Source organism: Oncorhynchus gorbuscha, linkage group LG10 (genome assembly GCF_021184085.1).
Source record: "Oncorhynchus gorbuscha isolate QuinsamMale2020 ecotype Even-year linkage group LG10, OgorEven_v1.0, whole genome shotgun sequence".
In the NCBI taxonomy this organism is placed as follows: Eukaryota; Metazoa; Chordata; class Actinopteri; order Salmoniformes; family Salmonidae; genus Oncorhynchus; species Oncorhynchus gorbuscha.
In genome coordinates this window covers 43,487,516-43,500,891 of record NC_060182.1, presented here as the reverse complement: position 1 = coordinate 43,500,891, position 13,376 = coordinate 43,487,516, and the positions used below count along the sequence as shown (strand labels likewise).

The 13,376-nt window shown below is 41.6% G+C and overlaps 1 protein-coding gene across 1 annotated transcript; it reads left to right on the top strand.

Moving 5' to 3' along the window:
- The first annotated feature begins 1,688 nt into the window (after nt 1–1,688).
- Nucleotides 1,689–13,008, top strand: LOC124046154 (renin binding protein). Its single transcript, XM_046366228.1, has 11 exons — nt 1,689–1,850; nt 2,167–2,272; nt 2,458–2,533; nt 3,823–3,898; nt 7,539–7,717; nt 8,070–8,297; nt 8,446–8,527; nt 8,972–9,147; nt 10,638–10,769; nt 10,996–11,083; nt 11,510–13,008. Exons 2-11 carry the CDS (start codon nt 2,172–2,174, stop codon nt 11,584–11,586), a joined length of 1,215 nt encoding a protein of 404 aa, XP_046222184.1. The 5' UTR covers nt 1,689–1,850; nt 2,167–2,171; the 3' UTR covers nt 11,587–13,008.
- The last annotated feature ends 368 nt before the right edge of the window (nt 13,009–13,376 follow it).

Below are 13,376 nucleotides of genomic sequence, written 5' to 3'. Positions count from 1 at the left end.
TGTGGAAGAACTTAACTGGCCTGCACAGAGCCCTGACCTCAACCTAATCAAACACCTTTGGGATGAATTGGCACACCGACTTTGAGCCAGGCCTACCTAATCACCCAACATCAGTGCACGATCTCACTAATGCTCTTGTGGCTAAATGGAAGCAAGTCCCTGCAGAAATGTTCCAAATTCTAGTGAAAAGCCTTCCCAGAAGAGTGGAGACTGTTATAGTGGCAAAGGGGGGGACAAACTACATATTAATGCCCATGATTTTGGAGTGAGATGTTCGACGAGCGGTGTCCCCATATATTTGTTAATGTATTGTACATGATGTTAATGTTCATGTATTGTACACTTAGTTCTTCCTAGGTTACCTGTTTTGACTGAAAAGGACGTGTCCTTCATGTCCTAGCTATGTCCTTCATGCTCTCCTTTTCCCTGTCTCCTCCTCCTTTCCCCTCCCTCTCCCCTCTCTCCCTACCGCTCCTTTCACGCTCTCCTCTCTTCCTCTCCTTCTCTCCCCCTTCCCACTATCCCCCTCCTCCTCTCTCCATCTATGGACCTAGGGGTAAGGGCCTGTGCAGTAAGCTTGAGCTGCAGCAGGTGCTTGAAAGGCATGAGAAGGAGCAAACCCAGAAAGAGGAAAGAGACTAGGCCAGGACTCCCCTGGAGGAGGTGCTTCTGACACGCCAACAGAAAAACACAGAGGTGAGTGGGGAACGCTACGGTAGCCTATCCCATCTCACACAGCCCACACCTGGGTCATGTTTATTAAGCAAGGGTTTCCCCCATCTGTTGGAGTTTGTCCAGGCATTCCACAAGGCTACAAACTCTTGAGTTAGTTGTGTGGACAGGCTCAGAATAGACTGACACAGAATAGACGCTTAGACGTACTGTATGATGCCTGGGAAAGGCCATGAATCAGCATTGGCTCTCTCCCAACTTTTCCAAAATGGCTTCCTTCCACTTCCACAGTCCCACACATTGACAATACTGTGCTTTTGTGCAGAGACTAGTCAGAAATTCATACAACATCACTGATACGATTTGAAGGCATAAGGATATCATGAACTTAGAAATATTTTAAACCAAGGACAAACATCGACAAATATTCACATTGAACTAGCTGTGGGGGAATGAAATACTATATTCCTGTCCAATGGGTCAGTCAAAGGGGTGTGGATCTATGGTTTCAGTGTTAGGACTCTGGACAGTATTCAGTCAAATTTTATTGGTCACATACACATATTTAGCAGGTATTATTGCAGGTGTAGCAAAATGCTTGGATATAAAACTATATATTCCTAACACATCTTCTCTAAATAATGCTATATTTTGTGTTTCTTTATTTCCATGTATAATATTAAAAACATTTTTTTCATGCTTATGAACGGTACTGTATTTAAAAATAATGATGCATCTGAGGATGTTTCTAAAGCATATAAGTTCTTTGTATTAAAAGTTAGAAATCAATTGTCATTGAAATGTAGCCCATAACTAAGTTTCGTGATCCTATATGAATTGTGTCTTTATTCATAGGTAACAGCGGAGGGGTATGCTTTAGGTTGAGCGGTTCATTGGTTTAGCCTCCTACTACATTCTACCATTGAATAAAAGGGGTTTGCTTTTATTTTGTAATTCTCCCTGCTCCTCGCGTGACCGACCTCGGGAAGCACATGACCCCACATGACAAGCAGTCATGTGATAAGACTTTAAACGTCCTCCTCTTGAAGTAACCAGTTTTTTTTGTCTGTACACTGTGTTGACTACGGTTGCGTTCGCGTCTAAACGGCATACGTCTGCATTTATCGAATGAAGCTCCGTTACAAGAGTGAAAATCTAAAACTACGTTTGGGAAAAAGGTAACTAAGCGCAGCGCTTTAAAATAACCGAATTCTCTATAGAGCAGAAGTGGTCTGAAGTGTATAGACGAGTCCAACGTAAGGTATCTATTAGAAAGTACATAGCACATTGACATGTCTAACTTGTCACTTGTTCAGAAATATGATTCACACCATAGCCGTAAACCATCATTATGCTTTCCTGAACGGGTCCTGCAAGAATAGTATTTAGGATATCAGAATAACGGCATTCACATTAGTGTTCTACAAACGTGTAGACCTAAGACCTACCCATTTTCATCTGGCTTGATGATTGATTCAGTCTTGCTTTTGGAAGGTGCGATGTCTGTCGAGAAGCTGCAGCGTTATCGCGAGCAGATGCGCACAGAGCTGGACAAAGTGGTGGACTTCTGGCAGAAATACTCTCATGACACACAATATGGGTAAAACCATTTGATCACATATTCACAAATATTTGTCGAAATGTTTTGTTATTTTAACATTTTTCTTTATCATAATGAATTTTTACAAACATTTTAAAAAGTGTAGCCTTGTCTAGCTGTAGGATAGTATGTATGCCATGTCTGTGAGATGAGATCAATTGACCATGTTAAATGTATTTTTCCAGTGGATTTTTCACTTGTATAGGGAAAGATGGAAAAATCTACGATGAGCTGAAATATGTCTGGTTGCAGGGGAGACAGGTAAACTCATCCACAAATGTTCAGTAATTGCCTTTACCACTCAACATCAAACAGATAGACCAATGCAAAGGCCTGCTAATAACATTGATGTGCATATTCTGCTGACTGTTGCAGTGCACCTTGATTTGATTATTGGGTGGGTTTTCCTATAAATGTACTTTTTAAAAAGAAAGTCATTTTTTGGGGGGGCCTTGAGCAAATTTCAGGTCTGCTGAGCACAAACTTGAACATTGTGAAAATTCAGTGCAACTTCCAGTGCGCATTTACTGTGAACACTGATGCTGTACCCGCTTTAAGTTACCCTTGAAACAGTGGTCAAGTAGGCTGCTGTGGCTATTTGATCATAATGTAGGCCTACCAGAGTGAAGAAAATGCATCCCATAACATTTGAACATGGAAATAGATGTTCTATCATTCAGCCTACAGTTGCAGCCAATGTGTGGCTCAAGTTGCAGTCAATGTGTGGTCTTCAGTGTAGGCCTGACATTAACCGGTCTATCCACTTGTCCTTCAGACAAAGAGGTGACTGAACATGTTGTGGTTGATGCAAGAAACCACTTTTCAAAATAAAATGCATCATTATTCCCATACCATTATTACAGAGAATCAGACAAATTATGCTGCCCTCTGCCTATTGGCTACTTAGCTTATTAAAGCCTGTCTCAAAATAGAGCACTGCCCCTTTTTAAGACAAGAAAAAAAGCTCTTTAATTTACTCACTTTTCAAAGATGGCTAGAAATGCACACATTTTGTGCTTTTGTAGGAAGCAGTCACTCACCCATTTCAGACTACAAAGTATCTATAACTGGGCTAATAACTCACGAACTAGCAAAGGATCTGAACAAATGTGCACACGTGGTTACATGTAGCTCTTGCTTTGAACTCAAAACAAGCGCATCAACTCATGACCGTTCATGCTGTAAACACAATCTAGTTCAAAGTGAATGGCACAGATCCATATGTGACAATGGTCGATTTGCATATAGGCCTACTGCAGCTCTGACAGGCCTGTCAATGCAATAGAATCCTACTCTGCGTTCTGCCTACAACATCTCTTGCATAGTTTGTTTTGTTTCAGTATGTTGCATTGAAAGTGGCTAATGTTGCATGGATACGATCACATTTCTAACAATAAAGGGGAACTTTGATAGTGTTAACTAACAGGGAACTCTAGAAAGTGAACTTCAATTAAATCTTGTGCTTCTCTGCTCTGGCTGATATTTCGCACTTGCTCAGCTTAGAGGGAATATAATTTCACATTTTCACTTGGATCAATGTATCTTTGCAGGTGTGGATGTATTGCCGCCTATACAGGACAATGGAGCGCTTCAACAAGCCTGAGATCCTGGAAGCCGCCAAATCTGGTATGTGGGTTTGGTGGTTGCACAGCATCTTTGTCAGTTATTGGGAGTGAAAATACACACCTATTCAGACTGTCAAAGCATTTGAGTGGATTTCCAAACACTTATCAGGTTGTTTCGTTGTTGTGTCCTGTCAGCTTTGCAAGGAATTTGCCAAGTAAGCATTTAGCTTCAAGTTTTTTTCCCCAAAGGTGGTAGATGGCGAAATGTTTTCTGTTAGTGATTTAGTTAATTAATGCAAGTCCTTTAAAGAGGTCACCTCACCTGCTGTGCCAGTATTCTGACTCATTTAACTGATGCAAAGTTCTAAAAATTCCAGGATGGTGTAGCAGTGCAGACATAGTTTGTTGTTCTCCCATGTACATTTAGTCTTTTTTGTATACATGTCAATTTATTTTCAATCTCTTTTTCCACTTTTTAAATGAAACATATCTTCCGGCAACCCGCCTCACCCAATGTGGTACTGATCTGCTATTTTTAGACCTAATTGCCAGAACCTCCATCAGGAGCTAATTAGCTACTAGCTATTTAGTCATTGTTAGCCACTGCTAGCGGCCTTTTGCACAGACACCAGACGCTTTTAGCCTGGATAATATTTCCCAGCCTGCCAGTATCGGACTGTTTTCTCCACTACAACACCGGATTCCTACCAAAAGCCCTGGGCCATTACTCCTGATTATCACAGCTAGCTAGCTGCCACGGAGTGGCCCAGCCCCGACGCTAGCTTTGAGCCAGACCCACCTCCCGGCCTGCTCAGTGATCACTTGGTTACACAGCTGATGCCTCCCGGACTCTTCACTAACACGATTAGAATCAACTACTCCACCGGATTCTTGCCATAAGCTCTGGACCTTTGCATCGGATCATTGCTGTTAGCTAGCTGCTACCAAGTGGCTATAGTGGTTAACACCCTTGTCCCGAAGCTAGCACCAGTTAGCCGCGAGCCAGGCGCATCTCCCGGCTAGCAAACAAAAAACTACGAAATGAAATGAGCTACAATACTACTTTTGCCAACTGGCCTGGACCCTTTGTTGACACGGCGCCCCGCCGTTCCATCATGACTGGTCTGCTGACGTAATTCCATCCGTTGTGCCCTCAACCGGCCTTTGCCAGATGCCGGAGCAGATGCTTCTACTAGCCTCGGTCTGCTATCTTTGTTGAACACCGTGTTTCCCGCTTGCTAACGACTACCCAGCGGCTTCCCTGTTTCATCTATTGCTGTTCACTGGACCATATGATCACTTGGCTACATAGCTGATACCTGCTGGACTGTTCATTAATCACGTACTCCATTTAGTTTATTTTTGTTTCTGTCGGCCCCAGCCTCGAACTCAGGCCCTGTGTGTAGTTAACTGACCCTCTCTGCCCATTCATCACCAATTTACCTGTTGTATTCGCTGATTAGCTGTTGTCTTACCCGTTGATGTCTTAGCTAGCGCTCCCAATCAACAGCTGTGATTGCTTTATGCCTCGCCTTATGTCTCAATGTCAATATGCCTTGTATACTGTTGTTTAGGATAGTTATCATTGTTTTAGTTTACTGTGGAGCCCCTAGTCCCACTCAACATGCTTCAGATACCTCTTTTGTCCCACATGCTGTGACCTCACCCAGCTTAACTAGTGCGTCCAGAGATGCAACCTCTTATCGTCACTCAATGCCTAGGTTTACCTCCACTGTACCCACACCCTACCATACCCCTGTCTGTACGTTATGCCCTGAATCTATCCTACCATGCCCAGAAATGTTGCTCCTTTTATTCTCTGTTGCACTAGATGACCAGTTTTGGGACGGGACCGTTGTTATCATCTGACACTAATTAGCATAACGCAACGGACATAAATCTTCCTAGAAAATCTTCCTATTCATGAAAATCACAAGTGAACTATATTGGAACACAGCTTAGCCTGTCGTCTCAGATTTTCAAAATATGCTTTACAGCCAACGCTAGACAAGCATTTGTGAAAGTTTATCATAGCCTAGCATAGCATTATGCCTTGCTAGCAGCACCTTGTCACGGAAATCAGAAAAGCAATCAAATTAAATTGTTTACCTTGGATGAACTTTGGATGTTTCACTCACGAGACTCCCAGGTAGACAGCCAAAGTTAATTTTTTCCCAAAATATTATTTTTGTAGGCGAAATAGCTCCGTTTGTTCTTCACGTTTGGCTGAGAAATTGCCAAAAAATATTCCAAATTAGCTCCATAATATCGACAGAAACATGGCAAATGTTGTTTAGAATCCATCCTCAAGGTATTTTTCTAATATCTATTCGATAATATATCCGTCGGGACAATTAGTTTTTCACTAGGACCGATTGGAGTAATGGCTACCTCTGTATTTTACGCAAGAATCTCTCTCGGAGCCACCATGTGACCACTTACGCAATGTAGCCTACGGCTATTCTTCAACAGAAATGTGTAAAACTACGTCACAATCCTGTAGACACCTTGGGGAATACGTAGAAAGCGTAAGCTTGTTGATGGTACATTCACAGCTGAATAGGGAGTCATTGGAACACAGCGCTTTCAAAACCTGGGGCACTTCCGGATTGGATTTTTCTCAGGCTTTCGCCTGCAACATCAGTTCTGTTATACTCCCAGACAATATCTTTACAGTTTTGGAAACGTTAGTTAGTGTTTTCTATCCAAAGCTGTGAATTATATGCATATTCTAGCATCTTTTCCTGATAAAATATCCCGTATAAAACGGGAATGTTTTTTTTTCCAAAAATGAAAATACTGCCCCCTAACACCAAGAGGTTAACCCATGTCCTGCGTGTCCCCAGGCGCTCTCATTTGTTGACTTCTGTAACCGTACAAGCTTTGGTTTCATGCATGTTAACATCAGAAGTCTTCTCCCTAAATTTGTTTTACTCACTGCTTTAGCACACTCCGCCAACCTCTGTTCTTGCAGTGTCTGAATCCTGGCTTAGGAAGGCCACCAAAAATTCTGAGATTATCCTGACCAACTTGCCCTCCAAATACACCTCCGCTGTTTTCAATCAGGATCTCAGCGATCACTGTCTCATTGCCTGCATCCGCTATGGGTCCACGGTCAAACAACCACCTCTCATCACTGTCAAATGCTCCCTAAAACACTTCTGCGAGCAGGCCTTTCTAATCGACCTGGCCGGGGTATCCTGGAAGGATATTGACCTCATCCCGTCAGTAGAGGATGCCTGGTCGTTCTTTAAAAGTAATTTCCTCACCATCTTAAATAAGCATGCCCCTTTCAAAAAATGTAGAACTAAGAACAGATATAGCCCTTGGTTCAATCCAGACCTGACTGCTAACTTTAAACATCAGCTATCTGAGCAGCTAACTGATTGCTGCAGCTGTACACAGCCCATCTGTAAATAGCCCATCCAATCTACCTACCTCATCCACATATTGTTAAAAAAACATCATCTGTCATAACCACTAGACTACCTGCCACCCACACTCGCCAAAGATGGTAAACATTGAGTGATCCTCCTTTGTTTTTCCGGTTTGCTATTCAATGTGTGGAACTTAAAAATGTATACCACATTTTTAATTTGCTGCAGAAAAACAAACAGGAGTGTGGTCTCTATAGGGATTTTGGTACACAATTCTACTTGTGATGAGCAAACTTTGTAAATGTTTTTCTTCTGTTTTCTTAGGAGGTGCATTCTTGCGACGCTTCGCTCGTATTCCCAGTAGTGGCAGCCCATGGAAGTGTGCCTTTTGTTTGACCAGGGACGGTAAAGCCCTGAAAGTGCAGAGGACCATCTTCAGCGAGTGTTTCTATGTCATGGCCATGGATGAGCTGGCTAGGGTCACAGGAGACAAAGACATGCAGGTAAAACTGCCCGGAGCACTAAACACTTCCACAATAAAGTTCTCTGTTGTTAAACTGGCAATCTGTGATCAATACAGCCATGTTTAATAATTAGTTTAACTGTTGAGCCCATGAGAACCCAAAATTTAAGCTTTTTTTACATGGTTAAAACTATAATTTTGAAATCATGGAATGAACCTTCCATCCACAGGGACACTTCCGGTTTGTTGAAAAGGGCCATGCATCAAAGACCCAATCAAATTTGAGCAGAATGGGGGCTAATATCTGCTAGCCAATCAGAACACAGAACCCTTAGTGGGTTTTGCCTGTATTATGGCCTATTTTATTTTTCATATGCCCTCGTTGTTACTAGGCGGAAGCAGCACAAATGATGGACCAGCTGGTCCACTGGGTCAGGGTGGACCCATCAGGCCTGGGCAAGCCCCAGCTTTCTGGAGACACCCCGGTCTGCAGCATGGCTGTCCCCATGATGCTGCTGTGTCTGGTACAGCAGCTCACGGAGGCCCGCAGCGGGGAGGAGGTAGACAAGTACAGGGAGGTTGGAGGCTGGTGCGTAAAGCAGATCCTCCAACACCTTCAGGTAAAAAACTGTAGGCCTACAAATATGAAACAACCAGGTGTGTGTGTGTCTGATTGAGCCCGTTTGGAGTGTCAGACGGAAGGCGTTTGCACTTTTCGGGGCATTTCCATTGGTTCCATTGAATTGTCTAATGACTGTTTTTGTACAGAGAGGTGGTACGGCCATTTTGGAAAGTGTCTCATCAGAAGGAAAGGAACTTCCTGGTTGCGAGGGGCGACTGCAAAACCCAGGTGGTACCCTTTGTACTCAACTAAATGAGATTTCTCTAGATCAGGGATGTTCAATTCCAGTCCTGGAGGGCCAAAACACTTCTGGTTTTTAATTGCACTCACCTAGTGTCCCAGGTCTGAATTAGTCCCTTATTAGAAGGAGAGGATGAAAACCAGAAGGGTTTTGGCCCTCCAGGAACGACATTGACAGCCCTGTTGTAGATAATGTTTGATAAGCTCCATATTACTTGTCAAGTCATCTAACATAGTGGTATATATTAGTGTATTACCTTATTATCCCTAACACTATGGTTTCTGTTTTGTGCAGTAACACTAGTTACTTAGTTAGACTGGATACTGCACATGTAGTGATATCTAAGATGACTGTGTTGTTACCATTGTATTGCCTGCCTGTTTCTTTCCTTTCTGGCATCCTTATTTCTTTTCTATATACATTTGCCATAGGCCATGCACTGGAAGCAGGCTGGTTCCTGCTTCAGTATGGTTTGGAGAATGGGGACCAGGAGCTCCAAAGGACAGCAGTGGACAAGTTCATGGAGATCCCCTTTCTGACAGGCTGGGACAAGGAGCACGGAGGGCTCCTCTACTTCCTGGATGTGGACGGTTACTGCCCCACACAGGTACATCCTGTGAAAGTAGACTTAATTTATTTCCGGTATGGGCCCCCACTATTTATTTTGCTGGGATGCCGTAACGGACCATAACGCCTTACTTTCACCCCTGCATACTAGTTTTCTAAATAGAGTAAAATAGAGTTAAAAAACACAAGTTGATTCACCCACTGGGTCATACAGCTGCATAAGACAAAAAACATTCACACAAGCACTGGTATGTAACCCTTTCTCCAATGCTGAGCCCCTCCTTACACATCTGGACAGCAAATTGCTGGATTTGAATCCCTGAGCTGACAAGATAAAAATCTGCCCCTGAGCAAGGCAGTTAACCCACTGTTCCCCGGGTGCCGAAGACGTGGATGTCGATTAAGGCAGCCCCCGCACCTCTCTAATTCAGAGGGGTTAAGTTGGGTTAAATGCTGAAGACACTCACCTTGTCAGTTGTACAACTGACAAGGTATCTCCTTTCCCTTTTACACGTCTGTTGCTAGACAGAACCTTAGTGATTTCTGTTCTTCCTCACTTCATCTGACAGTATTACATAGAGCCACGACTACATGGAACTCTATTCCACATCAAGTAACTGACGCAAGCAGTAAATTTAGATTTCAAAAATAGATTTTTTTAAAACTTATGGAACAGCGGGGACTGTGAAGCAACAAACATTGGTACAGACAGACACACAATACACACATGCACATAAAAACACACAATACACACATGCACATAAAAACACACACACACACACACGCATTTGTTGCTTCACAGTCCCCGCTGTTCCATAAGATTTTTTTTAATCCGTTTTTTAAATCTAAATTTACTGCTTTGCGTCGGTTACTTGATGTGGAATAGAGTTCCACGTAGTCATGGTAACATACGCACTGTAGTAACACAATAATATACGCACTATACATACACATGGATTTAGTACTGTAGATATGTGTTAGTGGTGGAGTAGGGGCCTGAGGGCACACAGTGTGTTGTGAAATCTGTGAATGTATTGTAATGTTTTTAAAATTGTATAAACTGCCCTAATGTTGCTGCTTTGGCAGCAGCTAATGGAGGTTGATAATAAATACAAATACTTGACCTCGGCCCCAACTCCTCACTTTTCCACATAGGATCCCTGATGGTTAACATTAACATATCCTGACAGAATGTAAACGTTCTACATTTCCCCCTCTCCCTCAGTAACATGAATAAGTATATTTCATATTTTAAAGTTTAAAGTCCGAACCCATCAATACAACACTGCGCTTGCTGCAAATGCACGAGTCGTTCAACCAAGCATAAAAATCAGTGTAGGAGTCATTTGGCAGCTCAAACCCACACTCATCACAAAGGGTTGAATGGGTGAAAGTAATATGGATGAAATGGCAACTGAGGGGACCAAACCTATTGCTTTTGCTTGTCCAACCCTTTTTATTAATTGACTAAACAAGGGAACAAAGTACTATAGAAATGTGAACCAGGGCCAATGTGTTCTGTTTTCACAGTTGGAGTGGAGTATGAAGCTATGGTGGCCGCACTGTGAGGCTCTCATCGCATACCTGATGGCCTACAGCCATACCAAAGAGCCAGCCCTGCTGGAGCGATTCTCTCAAGTGTACGACTACACCTTCAGCCATGTGAGTGAACTCCAGTCTAATTGTGTGTTTTAATTTATTTATATTTTTTTGCTATCGTTCTGCTAAAAATACAATACATGGAAATGGCATGAAATATGGGTGTCATTTTATATGTAGAGAATAAGTAACACAAATATTTGGTACTGCAGCTCAAATTAAGCTAAACTGCTTTGAGGAGCTAACCTTTTGCAATGTGGTGTGCTGTTTTGTCTTCCTGTTTATGCAGTTTTCTGATGCTGAGAATGGCGAGTGGTTTGGATATTTGACCCAACAAGGGAAAGTGACACTGGACTTTAAAGGAGGGCCTTTCAAAGGTGAGAATGTTAACAGGCCAGAGAAGGGGTTAATCAGAAACTATGACAGGCACAAATAATTGTACCTCCTTTTTGAGACAATACAGTAATGTATAAATTTGTTTGATATATGCTCAATTTGTAATATTTTATGTTTTGCCCTTGTTTCCATATGTCCATATCACCCACTCTAGTGGATATAGTAAATACAATGTGGTTGTATTTGATTACAGTGATTGCCAAGGCTTCCTTTTACCCAACCAAAAAGTGGTGGAGGCGCGACACTTCTATTTTATTATGAATGAATTAAAAACAGACGTTTCGGTCATGGTGGACCTTCATCAGACTGGTTTCTTTGCCCAAAATAAATGGATCAGATGAAGTGTTATGACCTTGTGTACGTCTGTGATTGCACTGACTATTAATCTTCCTTTCGTTTTATTTCAGGTTTCTTCCATGTGCCTCGGTGCCTTTATATGTGCGAGAAAATCCTGGACTCTATACTGAACAAACAGGAAACCTGAGGTCACCAACTAGTATGACCTGGACAATGTAATTTTATAATCATTATTTACACTGAGTATACAAAACATTAAGAACACCTTCCTAATATTGAGTTTCATTTCCCCCTTTTGCCCTCATAACAGCCTCAATTCGTCAGGGCATGGACTCAACAAGGTGTCGAAAGCGTTCCACAGGGATTCTGACCAATGTTGACTCCAATGCGTACCACAGTTGTCATGTTGGCTGGATGTCTTTTGCGTGGTGGACCATTCTTGACACACACGGGAAACTGTTGAGCGTGAAAAACCCAGCAGCGTTAAAGTTCTTGACACAAACAATATCCTGTTCAAAGACACTCACCCTTTGATTAGCACACATACACAATTCTTGTCTCAATTGATTCAATGCTTAAACATTCTTCTTTAACCTGTCTCCTCCCCTTCAAATACACTGAAGTGGATTTAGCAAGTGACATCAATAAGGAATCATAGCGTTCACCTGGTCAGTCTCATGGAAATGTTTTATACACTCAGTGTAGACTATCTTGGACAATGTTGTCAATTTTCTGAGATTCTGGAGACAGTTTTGAAAGCAAAATTGCAGATTACTGCATATGTTCTTGAAGTGAAGATCGCCAACATTTTATTAGTAACAGGGGAAAGAAAATGGCTATAGAAATAGGGGACACACACTGCAAAGTTTTGTACTAAGATGATTACATCAGCTCAACTGTTTGTTGTAAGCCTATATGTTTGGCATCTTGAAATATGAAACACAATTTAATTAATTAAATCATAGGCAAATAAAGGAAATATTGTTATGTAAGGTCAATATAAAGGTGACCCAAAATCACTTGGTTATTTACCATAGAGAATATTGCAAAAAGTTGTTATTGTGTCAAAGCCTGTAGGCCGGAAAGACCGAACATGACCATCTATAACATTATTGTCAGGAGGTCATGTACCGGTGTGCAGCTCTGCATCTCTCACCAAGAGCAGCTTAGACTAATTTCACAATGATGGCAACAAGGCTCTTGCTTAATTTGAATTAGTGTTTGAAACTTAAAATCATTTGAACTTTGAACAAGCAGCACCACAAAAATGCCTCAGAACCCTTTAAGACCAAGACAACTTGTTGTAGCTGTTCTATGATAAATGTGATACATGTAAATTGAGCTTTTATGATCCATAACCAAATTAATATTTTACAATTGTATACTGTAGTTATATTATGATTATTTTCTTTCTAATATTTCATTTGGTATGTGGGATGTTCATTTCATCATTTGTAAGTGCTTTTTTAAAGTCTAGCATCTATAGTTAAGGAAATGACAATTTACAGTAACTCATGTCTAGTCAATGATTAAATTAACCTACATGCAGCCAAATGTTCTATGACAGTCATTGAATATTGTAATTAAATTCTGTCCTTTCTATCTGTGATACTTGTATTTTCATCACAACATAGGATGACGTAAAACAGACTGGGACACACGGCAAAAACAATGCGGCTCATTTCAAGTAAATACTAGGTTTATACTGTAATGAATGTTTTAAAATAACTCAGCAAAAAAAGAAACATCCCTTTTTCAGGACCCTGTCTTTCAAAGATAATTTGTAAAAATCCAAATAACTTCACAGATCTTCATTATAAAGGGCTTAAACACTGTTTCCCATGCTTGTTCAATAAACAATTAATGAACATGCACCCGTGGAATGGTCGTTAAGACACTAACAGCTTACAGACGGTAGGCAATTAAGGTCCCAGTTATGAAAACTTAGGACACTAAAGAGGCCTTTCTACTGACCCT

Coding starts and splice junctions, on each gene's coding strand:
- LOC124046154 (XM_046366228.1), top strand. CDS start 2,172: ATGTCTGTCGAGAAGCTGCAGCGTTATCGCGAGCAGATGCGCACAGAG. Junction 8,298..8,445: donor AGATCCTCCAACACCTTCAG/GTAAAAAACTGT, acceptor GTTTTTGTACAG/AGAGGTGGTACGGCCATTTT. Junction 11,084..11,509: donor TAAAGGAGGGCCTTTCAAAG/GTGAGAATGTTA, acceptor GTTTTATTTCAG/GTTTCTTCCATGTGCCTCGG.